General features: G+C 49.7%; 2 protein-coding genes across 2 annotated transcripts in view; both read right to left on the bottom strand.

Annotated features, from left to right (window-relative positions):
• Nucleotides 1-2286: 2286 nt before the first annotated feature.
• On the bottom strand, nt 2287-8806 carry LOC123771566 (transcription factor SPT20 homolog). The gene is made up of 2 exons (XM_069313872.1): nt 8725-8806; nt 2287-3569 (listed from the first exon to the last, which is right to left on the bottom strand). Exons 1-2 carry the CDS (start codon nt 8804-8806, stop codon nt 2287-2289), a joined length of 1365 nt encoding a protein of 454 aa, XP_069169973.1.
• Nucleotides 8807-9700: 894 nt separating this feature from the next.
• Nucleotides 9701-11389, bottom strand: part of LOC123771568 (uncharacterized) — a 42326-nt gene continuing 40637 nt past the window's right edge. The window contains exon 3 of the mRNA XM_069313871.1: nt 9701-10965. Coding sequence (XP_069169972.1) covers nt 9701-10965 — 1265 coding nt within the window. The remainder of the gene's footprint in view (nt 10966-11389) is intronic.

The raw sequence follows: 11389 nt of genomic DNA, 5'->3' as shown, positions 1-11389 counted from the left end.
TAGTGGTGGTGGTGGGGTAGTGGTGGTGGTTGTGGGGGTTGTGGTGGTGGTTGTGGAGTAGTGGTGGTAGTTGTGGGGGTAGTGGTGGTGGGGGTAGTGGTGGTGGTTGTGGGGGTAGTGGTGGTGGTTGTGGGGGTAGTGGTGGTGGTTGTGGGGGTAGTGGTGGTGGTGGGGTAGTGGTGGTGGTTGTGGGGGTAGTGGTGGTGGTTGTGGAGTAGTGGTGGTAGTTGTGGGGGTAGTGGTGGTGGTTGTGGGGTAGTGGTGGTGGTTGTGGGGGTAGTGGTGGTGGTTGTGGGGTAGTGGTGGTGGTAAGGGTTGGACTTAACTTTCATACCGTTATCAAACTCTTGCTCGTATCAGCTATAAGCCCTGAATCCCCCCTTCCATCGCCCTTCCCTTTCCCTTCTCACCCCCTTCCCTTCTCCTGCCCATCCCCTTCCCTTTCAGGGCTTGAGCCTCTCCTTCTCTCGCTCTTTTAGCAACCTTAACTCTTTCCCTTTCCATCTCATTTGCATGTTTCCTTTCCTTTAAAATCTTTCTTTGTTCATTCACTTCTTATTTTAATCTATGGTGTCCCATTCCACCCCTTCCATCACCGCCTCCTCCTCCTTTTATCACTTACTTCACTTCCTTCATTTCATCTCGTTTCCTCTGACAAAATTTCATCATAAATTATCACATATTCCACCTCTATAAAAAAAAATGGAAATTATCTCTCCAAGTTAAATCATGCACAAATCATGAGGACAAAATTCGAGTTAAAATCTAGTGATTTTGGACGCCAACTTTTGCTGAGAAGAGAGACAAGGGGCCACGGGAGTTAGTTTATGATCCGGGGAAATTTGGACACGAAGTGGAAATCCCGCCATGAGATGTGATTGAGAAGGAGGAGATGAGCAGGAGGAGGAGATGAGTAGGAGGAGGAGATGAGTAGGAGGAGAATTCTCGTGTTTGTGTAGAAGGAGGAGGTGGAGAGTTAGAGGAGCTATCAGTGGAGGTACAGGAATATAGGAGGGGGATATAACTGGTTAGCAGCACCGCTCCTGTGGTAGGTCAGTCCACTACGGGCTCACCATAGCCCGTGCTACTTGTTACAGCACCGCTCCTGTGACAGGTTAGTCTACTACGGGCTCACCATAGCCCGTGCTACTTGTTACAGCCCCGCTCCTGTGACAGGTAAGTCCACTACGGGGTCACCATAGCCCGTGCTACTTGTTACAGCCCCGCTCCTGTGACAGGTTAGTCTACTACGGGCTCACCATAGCCCGTGCTACTTGGAACTTGTTCCGAGTAGCTTAACCTATAACAACAACAACCGGTGAGCGTACACGATTAACCAGCTGGGTCAGCCACCGGGATCAGACAGTTGGATCCCACAACATAACCCAACATAAACCCACATAAAGAACAACCGATATGTTGCTTTTAGGGCGCCTCTCTATCCACTGGCTACTCAGGCTTGGACCCCCCCCCCCCTCTCCGCCAACTCATTCAACCCGTCCTCCAAATAGAACGTCGTATTTTGACGTATACTCCACCTAAGGCCAAAAATCGTCGTATTAGAAAATTAAAGTAGTAGTAATACTACTATCCGAGTTACTAATGGTGGTCTGTACTGCTATATAAACACGGTTGTTTTAGGGAATAATTTACCGACATAATCGTGGGATAGCTGGATTGTTTCCAGCGTAGGTTAGACATGTGTACGAATGAGCTTTGGAGAGTATAAAGGTCAGAGGTGCCTCGTATGGGGCCAATAGGCCTAATGCTGTTAGCTTTATTGTTAACTATATATACTTGTACTGAGAGGGAAAGTGCGATGTGCTGGCTAGGAGGACAGAGGTCTCTATCCCAGCACATGGGAAGGAGGTCTCTATCCCAGCACATGGGACAGAAGTCTCCTTTCCAGCACATGGGACAGAACTCTCCCTTGGACCAGGACGCTACCAACCCACAGCCTCCACCAGGCCTGTCTAAGGGGATCCCCGATAAGAGCAATTCACAAAGCTGCCGCGGTCGTAAAGGGTCCATGGGTGTGCTGGTCAGAGGGCAAGGGGAAAAGGGAGCAAAGAGGGAGTTGCGATGTAAGAGGAATCAAAAGGAACTTCAGGTGAAAGGGGTAGGGGTCAAGAGAGATATCAAGGGGGAGAAATAGGGGAAATAAGGGCCAAGGGGAGGTAAGGGGGAGAGACAGAGGAGGCAAAGGGGCAGAGTTGAAGAGGAGAGGGGGAAAACGGAAATAGAGGGGATAGCAAGAGGAAAGAGAGGACAAAAGAGGCCGTAACTCTAGGCTGAGCTTATGCACGCTAGCAGTCCGGTCGGCTCTTGTGCGTCGTTTGTGGTGTTGTAGCGCTCTTGTGCGTCGTTGGTGGTGTTGTAGCGCTCTTGTGCGTCGTTGGTGGTGTTGTAGCGCTCTTGTGCGTCGTTGGTGGTGTTGTAGCGCTCTTGTGCGTCGTTGGTGGTGTTGTAGCGCTCTTGTGCGTCGTTGGTGGTGTTGTAGCGCTCTTGTGCGTCGTTGGTAGTGTTGTAGCGCTCTTGTGCGTCGTTGGTAGTGTTGTAGCGCTCTTGTGCGTCGTTGGTAGTGTTGTAGCGCTCTTGTGCGTCGTTGGTAGTGTTGTAGCGCTCTTGTGCGTCGTTGGTGGTGTTGTAGCGCTCTTGTGCGTCGTTGGTAGTGTTGTAGCGCTCTTGTGCGTCGTTGGTGGGTGTTGTAGCGCTCTTGTGCGTCGTTGGTGGGTGTTGTAGCGCTCTTGTGCGTCGTTGGTGGTGTTGTAGCGCTCTTGTGCGTCGTTGGTGGCGTTGTAGCGCTCTTGTGCGTCGTTGGTGGCGTTGTAGCGCTCTTGTGCGTCGTTGGTAGTGTTGTAGCGCTCTTGTGCGTCGTTGGTAGTGTTGTAGCGCTCTTGTGCGTCGTTGGTAGTGTTGTAGCGCTCTTGTGCGTCGTTGGTAGTGTTGTAGCGCTCTTGTGCGTCGTTGGTAGTGTTGTAGCGCTCTTGTGCGTCGTTGGTAGTGTTGTAGCGCTCTTGTGCGTCGTTGGTAGTGTTGTAGCGCTCTTGTGCGTCGTTGGTAGTGTTGTAGCGCTCTTGTGCGTCGTTGGTAGTGTTGTAGCGCTCTTGTGCGTCGTTGGTAGTGTTGTAGCGCTCTTGTGCGTCGTTGGTAGTGTTGTAGCGCTCTTGTGCGTCGTTGGTGGGTGTTGTAGCGCTCTTGTGCGTCGTTGGTGGTGTTGTAGCGCTCTTGTGCGTCGTTGGTGGCGTTGTAGCGCTCTTGTGCGTCGTTGGTGGCGTTGTAGCGCTCTTGTGCGTCGTTGGTAGTGTTGTAGCGCTCTTGTGCGTCGTTGGTAGTGTTGTAGCGCTCTTGTGCGTCGTTGGTAGTGTTGTAGCGCTCTTGTGCGTCGTTGGTAGTGTTGTAGCGCTCTTGTGCGTCGTTGGTAGTGTTGTAGCGCTCTTGTGCGTCGTTGGTAGTGTTGTAGCGCTCTTGTGCGTCGTTGGTAGTGTTGTAGCGCTCTTGTGCGTCGTTTTCTCTCTCTCGTCGACCTTCCGAACCTTCAGTGGTTCGGTTTTTGACTCGGCCAAAAACTGCAGTTACACATTCACCCTAGTTACGTGTCCATGTGTCATCCACGTGTCATCCATGTGTCAAACATGTGTCATCCACGTGTCATCCATGTGTCATCCATGTGTCATCCATGTGTCATCCATGTGTCATCCACGTGTCATCCACGTGTCACCCATGTGTCAAACATGTGTCATCCACGTGTCATCCACGTGTCATCCACGTGTCATCCACTTGTCATCCACGTGTCATGCACTCGTCATCCGCATGGGACTCATGGGGAGAAACTGGTAAGGAACTTCCAAGATGTTAATAGTGTTAATTTTGAGAAAAATCTGGAGGAGTCGTGATTTGCGGTTCGAACTTGAGTTCGAATCCTAGTGTCTGGGTTCGAACACACACACTTTCGGGTTCGAATCCTCCTCATGGCTTCTACTGATTTTATCATTGATAAATCTCGTTAATGCGATTTCATTGTGCAGTCTTAATTTTGTTAATTAATTCTGTTAGAGGTCAGAGGTGCCAGAGGTCAGGTTAATTTATTAACCTGACCTCTGGCACTCAGTGTGTCTATTAGCCTGACCTTTGGCACTCAGTGTGTCTATTAGCCTGATTTCTGGCACTCAGTGTGTCTATTGGCCTGATTTCTGGCACTCAGTGTGTCTATTGGCCTGATTTCTGGCACTCAGTGTGTCTATTGGCCTGATTTCTGGCACTCAGTGTGTCTATTGGCCTGATTTCTGGCACTCAGTGTGTCTATTAGCCTGACCTTTGGCACTCAGTCTGTCTATTAGCCTGATTTCTGGCACTCAGTGTGTCTATTGGCCTGATTTCTGGCACTCAGTGTGTCTATTGGCCTGATTTCTGGCACTCAGTGTGTCTATTGGCCTGATTTCTGGCACTCAGTGTGTCTATTGGCTTGACCTCTGGCACCCAAACTGCCCGCCCAGTCCACCTCAGATACGGTCCGGATCAGAGCAGGTCCATCCGACTGTTGTGGTCAGCGGTGGCACTAGTGGTCTTATCTTTCCAGCAAGAGAAGCTTGGACTTGACAAAGCCCTGGACAGGGAAGGGACTGGAACTATCAGGAGCCATTGGAAAGGGGTCAGGATTTGGGATGGGACGGGGGTGGAAAGGAATGGTGCCCAAACACTTGGACGGTCGGGGATTGAACGCCGACCTGCATGAAGCGAAACCGTCGCTCTACCATCCAGCCCAATTGGTTAATAGTCCCAGAGAGGACTTGTAAATCAGCAGCCACCGATGTCTGCCCGTCTTACAGCCGTCTTGTACAGCAAGTATGTCTGTCAGCCTTAAAGGGATGAGTACCAGTCTACTCATTTGCTCAGGAACGTCTAATTACGAACGACGTAAAACTAGACGCAGATGATGCCTTGACGACCTTCTTGATGAATAAGATCGTATTGTATGGGAGATTAGATGATATAGCGTTGATATAGCGATGGTAGCGTTGTTATAAGGATTTCCTCTGACGAACACTGAGAGAGAGAGAGTTGCAGTTTCCTCCGAAACTACAACTAAGTCCTTCTTTCTTCCTTCTTGAATTCTTGTGACTATTCTTATTATCATCTCCATCTGAGTGTCGTTATCACGATGTTATCTCGTGTCTGTTAGCCTCTTATCTTCTCTCTCCCTCCTGTTCATCACAGAAAACTTACAGAAACTAATCCATGTCAAGCTTATGATTAAAGCAATAGATGAGGGCTGATATGTCACAGATGTGACATATCAGCCCTCTTCCTCAGGCTGATATCTGAGGAAGATATCTGATCTTCCTCAGACGTATCAGGGCTTCCTACGAGCCGTAGGAAGCCTCCTACCCTCCTACGAGGCGTTACAGGATTACATTGCTTGGTGTTGGAGACACATTGAGATATAGCTTTGAGTATTTGTGATGTATCTGACTGTTGGTGCGTGTGGATTGTCAGTATTGTGATCGTTTATTTAATACGGTGATTGGGGCCATATTTTAATCCTCGTCTATAGACGGTAAATACTAATTTGTTGGCCAAATATTTAAATATAATTAAACTGTAAATTAACATAGTAACTCAAGCTTATGCACCTCTATCTAATGGACGTTGAAATATGTGAACTAATGTTTCAGGCGGAATTGAAAGCAATTATTCAAATTGAGGGTAAATTGGTTGCAATTTTCTAGCGAATATATCGCTGGCATTACAAATTGATGGCCATGTCTGGATATTCTTTTAATTGGACGATTTTTAAGTTTTTTGGTTATAACTCGCTTCCCGCCAAACACACACCGAAACTACGACGTTGGTGCAACGTTCGAACGAGTTTTAACACCACCTAACCAGTTATAACAACCAATATAGCAAGTTGTAACAACGTTCTAATACGTCATAAACACGTTAAGCCAAGATGTAACAACTTTATTACAAGTTGTAACAAGCGGAAAATAGAGACGGGTTATCTTGAGGTTATCTTGAGATGATTTCGGGGCTTTTTTAGTGTCCCCGCGGCCCGGTCCTCGACCAGGCCTCCACCCCCAGGAAGCAGCCCGTGACAGCTGACTAACTCCCAGGTACCTATTTACTGCTAGGTAACAGGGGCATTCAGGGTGAAAGAAACTTTGCCCATTTGTTTCTGCCTCGTGCGGGAATGGAACCCGCGCCACAGAATTACGAGTCCTGCGCGCTATCCACCAGGCTACGAGACAGTTTCGGTTTGTGTTTCCAGGGTTGTTCTTTCTCACTAATAATCTCTGAAGGAGATTTGCCACCTCTTTCATCATATATTTCTCTAACCTTGCCACCCTTGGGAGCTGGTCGGCCGAGCAGACAGCACACTGGACTTGTGATCCTGTGGTCCTGGCTTCGATCCCAGGCGCCGGCGAGAAACAATGGGCAGAGTTTCTTTCACTCTATGCCCCTGTTACCTAGCAGTAAAATAGGCACCTGGGTGTTAGTCAGCTGTCACGGGCTGCTTCCTGGGGGTGGAGGCCTGGTCGAGGACCGGGCCGCGGGGACACTAAAGCCCCGAAATCATCTCAAGATAACGTCGCGACCTGCTGATTGTGGCATAAATAGGGCGAGATCGCAGCGCTGGCTGGCAGGAGCCCTCATTGGGTGACGGATAGTGCCAGGGTTGGCACCCAGTGCCAGAGTGTCAAGCTGATGTGATTGGGCAAGTTCCATGTTATAAAACCACACTTCACATTAACATTTGCCCAATACTAGAAATTGAAGGGACGACGACGTTTCGGTCCGTCCTGGACCATTCTCAAGTCGATTGTGATGAGGACAGGTAGGGACAGGCATTAAATAGGCAAGAGAGAGCTGAGGAGGAAAGTCAGGTGTAGGGGATAGTAGTAATGAGAACTGCAGCAGGCCTATTGGCCCATACGTCGTCGTCGTCCCTTCAATTTCTAGTGTGTGGTCTGGTCAAGATACTTCAGCCACGTTATTGTGACTCATCGCCTGCACTTGCCCAATAGTTGCAGTCTGGGTAGCAAGTTGTTTGGTCCAGAGAGAACTCATATTACTGTATCAGTGAGAAAATCAGTCGGAGCCGTAAGAAGGATTCGAACCTGCGCACTGGGTACTCTTTTTTTCCTCAAGTTGTTTGGTTATCAAGTGCCTCGTCGATATAATATACGAGTTACAAGTTTTGTAATAAAGCTCAAGTTATGATTAAAGAGCCAAGTTGTCTGTCTTCGCCTGATGGACGGAGGACCTAATTACCGGTATAATGAGGCGGTAATTAGTGCTAATAACATCATTTTTTTTTATTATTATTTTCTACCACAGACGTGGCCAGACATTTACAATGCTAACCAGCATATATACATTTTCTTCTGTCCTCCATGGACAGGGTTAGAGAAGTGTTAAACATATAGTTCAATGGTTTATCATTAGGGCTGATGCGCCTCAGGCTTATCCAACAACAGCTTCACAGATTACAAAATGACTCAATCATTTCATCACACAAATGAGTCTAATGTTTGCTTTTCTTCTGTGGGAGCTTATCTTGAGGATATCTTGAGATGATTTCGGGGCTATCTTGAGGTTATCTTGAGATGATTTCGGGGCTATCTTGAGGTTATCTTGAGATGATTTCGGGGCTATCTTGAGGTTATCTTGAGATGATTTCGGGGCTATCTTGAGGTTATCTTGAGATGATTTCGGAGTTATCTTGAGGTTATCTTGAGATGATTTCGGGGCTATCTTGAGGTTATCTTGAGATGATTTCGGGGCTATCTTGAGGTTATCTTGAGATGATTTCGGAGTTATCTTGAGGTTATCTTGAGATGATTTCGGGGCTATCTTGAGGTTATCTTGAGATGATTTCGGGGCTATCTTGAGGTTATCTTGAGATGATTTCGGAGTTATCTTGAGGTTATCTTGAGATGATTTCGGGGCTTTTTAGTGTCCCCGTGGCCCGGTCCTCGACCAGGCCTCCACCCCCAGGAAGCAGCCCGTGACAGCTGACTAACACCCAGGTACCTATTTCACTGCTAGGTTACAGGGGCATAGAGTGAAAGAAACTCTGCCCATTGTTTCTCGCCGGCGCCTGGGATCGAACCCAGGACCACAGGATCACAAGTTCAGCGTGCAGTCCGCTCGGCCGACCGGCTCCAATGGGCTTACCTAATAGTGTCAATTTGTGTCTATCAAAATCAGCCTTTTGATCTAGAGGTTCATTTTTTTTACCTTTACTCTATTATGTAGACCTCCTGGCGTTCTAAATATACAAGCTCCTCAATGCTCAACTACCACTATCTACTCTATCAACTACCACTATCTACTCTATCAACTACCACTATCTACTCTATCAACTACCACTATCTACTCTATCAACTACCACTATCTACTCTATCAACTACCACTATCTACTCTATCAACTACCACTATCTACTCTATCAACTACCACTATCTACTCTATCAACTACCACTATCTACTCTATCAACTACCACTATCTACTCTATCAACTACCACTATCTACTCTATCAACTACCACTATCTACTCTATCAACTACCACTATCTACTCTATCAACTACCACTATCTACTCTATCAACTACAGGGATAGTGGAATTACCACTATCCCGGCATAGAAATATTTTCTTTCATATATTTGCCTCATTTGCATTGTCAACTTTATCTGTGCCTCTTCGTTCTGTTATGCCTCACCTTGCTGGAAAAACTGTCTGTATCCGCTTTGTCTATTTATCTTAGTATCTTGTACGTTGTGATCATATCTCCTCTGGTTCATATTTCTGTTCTAATGTCTCTAGATGGAGTTTTTTCTCATGATGTTCCTACAGCTCATTTTAGTATCTTCGGTACTTGTTTCCTGGCTGTAATAGATTCAGCTACTGGGAACAAAACGGTCCAAAGTAGCACGGGCTATGGTGACCCCGTAGTGGACTTACCCGGCACAGGAACGGGGCTGTAACTCCATTGAACTCTTTCAGTTCTCTGCTTGTGTTACTCCTGAGCTTGGAGTCTGTCAAGCCATACCCATTTCCGCCCACTCTCACTACCCATTACCGCCCATTCTCACTACCCATTACCACCCATTCTCACTACCCATTAGCTCTCTGCTCCTCGTCCAAGGCAGACACAAGAGCCGCGCCTCCACGACACAATGTACGACACCTCCAGCTGTTCGGGACATTTCCATAGTATTAATGGTTCGAGCCCCACCCTCCCCACAGCCGCCTTCCTCACAGATGGGAACTGGGGGACTGAGATCCGGGAGTGTCAACTGGGGGCTGAGATCTGGGAATGGGAACTGGGGGACTGAGATCTGGGAGTGGGAACTGGGGGACTGAGATCCGGGAATGGGAACTGGGGGACTGAGATCTGGGAGTGGGAACTGGGGGACTGAGATCTGGGAGTGGGAACTGGGGGGCTGAGATATGGTAGTGGGAACTGGGGGACTGAGATCTGGGAGTGGGAACTGGGGGACTGAGATCTGGGAGTGGGAACTGGGGGACTGAGATCTGGGAGTGGGAACTGGGGGACTGAGATCTGGGAGTGGGAACTGGGGGACTGAGATCCGGGAGTGGGAACTGGGGGACTGAGATCCGGGAGTGGGAACTGGGGGACTGAGATCCGGGAGTGGGAACTAGGGGACTGAGATCCGGGAGTGGGAACTGGGGGACTAAGATCCGGGAATGGGAACTGGGGGACTGAGATCCGGGAGTGGGAACTGGGGGACTGAGATCCGGGAGTGGGAACTGGGGGACTGAGATCCGGGAATGGGAACTGGGGGACTGAGATCTGGAAGTGGGAACTGGGGGACTGAGATCTGGGAGTGGGAACTGGGGGACTGAGATCCGGGAGTGGGAACTGGGGGACTGAGATCCGGGAATGGGAACTGGAGGACTGAGATCCGGGAATGGGAACTGGGGGACTGAGATCCGGGAGTGGGAACTGGGGGACTGAGATCTGGGAGTGGGAACTGGGGGACTGAGATCTGGGAGTGGGAACTGGGGGACTGAGATCCGGGAGTGGGAACTGGGGGACTGAGATCCGGGAATGGGAACTGGGGGACTGAGATCCGGGAATGGGAACTGGGGGACTGAGATCTGGGAGTGGGAACTGGGGGGCTGAGATCTGGGAATGGGAACTGGGGGACTGAGATCTGGGAGTGGGAATTGGGGGACTGAGATCCGGGAATGGGAACTGGGGGACTGAGATCTGGGAGTGGGAACTGGGGGACTGAGATCCGGGAATGGGAACTGGGGGACTGAGATTCGGGAATGGGAACTGGGGGACTGAGATCCGGGAGTGGGAACTGGGGGACTGAGATCCGGGAGTGGGAACTGGGGGACTGAGATCCGGGAGTGGGAACTGGGGGACTGAGATCCGGGAATGGGAACTGGGGGGCTGAGATCTGGGAGTGGGAACAGGGGGCTGAGATCTGGGAGTGGGAACTGGGGGACTGAGATCCGGGAATGGGAACTGGGGGACTGAGATCCGGGAGTGGGAACTGGGGGACTGAGATCCGGGAGTGGGAACTGGGGGACTGAGATCCGGGAGTGGGAACTGGGGGACTGAGATCCGGGAATGGGAACTGGGGGGCTGAGATCTGGGAGTGGGAACAGGGGGCTGAGATCTGGGAGTGGGAACTGGGGGACTGAGATCCGGGAGTGGGAACTGGGGGACTGAGATCCGGGAGTGGGAACTGGGGGACTGAGATCCGGGAATGGGAACTGGGGGACTGAGATTCGGGAGTGGGAACTGGGGGACTGAGATCCGGGAGTGGGAACTGGGGGGCTGAGATCTGGGAGTGGGAACTGGGGGACTGAGATCCGGGAGTGGGAACTGGGGGACTGAGATCTGGGAGTGGGAACTGGGGGACTGAGATCTGGGAGTGGGAACTGGGGACCTCAGAAGAATACTGGAGATTACAGAAGCTTGTTGCTAGGACATGGAAAGTAGGTTCTGTGAATTGCGAATCTGATGCTGGGTGGAGACAGCTGAGGACTTAGTAATGAAAGCTGAGAGATGGGAGATCTCCCAGCAGTCCCAGCCTATGTTTCGTGCAGGATAGAAACTAGGTGCTAGGAGTTAGGAAATGATGCTGCAGGCTGTTGTGGGCTGCAGGCCGCTTCCTTCGTCCTGTCTTATATATATACTTGGCATCTTGAAGATTTTCGCCCATAGATGGCGTGATTGTAAGGGTATATATTTTGCTTTTTGATTTTCATGTGGGTTCATGTTTCCGTTTTTTGTACTGGAGGATTTGCTAATCCTAATTGAGGCCTGGTCGACGACCGGGCCGCGGGGACGCTAAGCCCCGGAAGCACCTCAAGGAAGCACCTCAATGTAAACCGTCTTACATGTG

Source organism: Procambarus clarkii, chromosome 76 (assembly GCF_040958095.1).
Source record: "Procambarus clarkii isolate CNS0578487 chromosome 76, FALCON_Pclarkii_2.0, whole genome shotgun sequence".
In the NCBI taxonomy this organism is placed as follows: domain Eukaryota; kingdom Metazoa; phylum Arthropoda; class Malacostraca; order Decapoda; family Cambaridae; genus Procambarus; species Procambarus clarkii.
The sequence above is the reverse complement of the archived record's forward strand: the minus strand, read 5'-3'. Positions and strand labels throughout refer to the sequence as shown.

Excerpts from the sequence above, each read along its gene's own strand:
- LOC123771566 (XM_069313872.1), bottom strand. The coding sequence starts at position 8,806 with ATGAACCAGAGGAGATATGATCACAACGTACAAGATACTAAGATAAAT. Across the intron at positions 3,570-8,724 it reads CAGACAGTTTTTCCAGCAAG|TTTTTGGCCGAGTCAAAAAC; the intron begins GTGAGGCATAAC and ends GTGTAACTGCAG.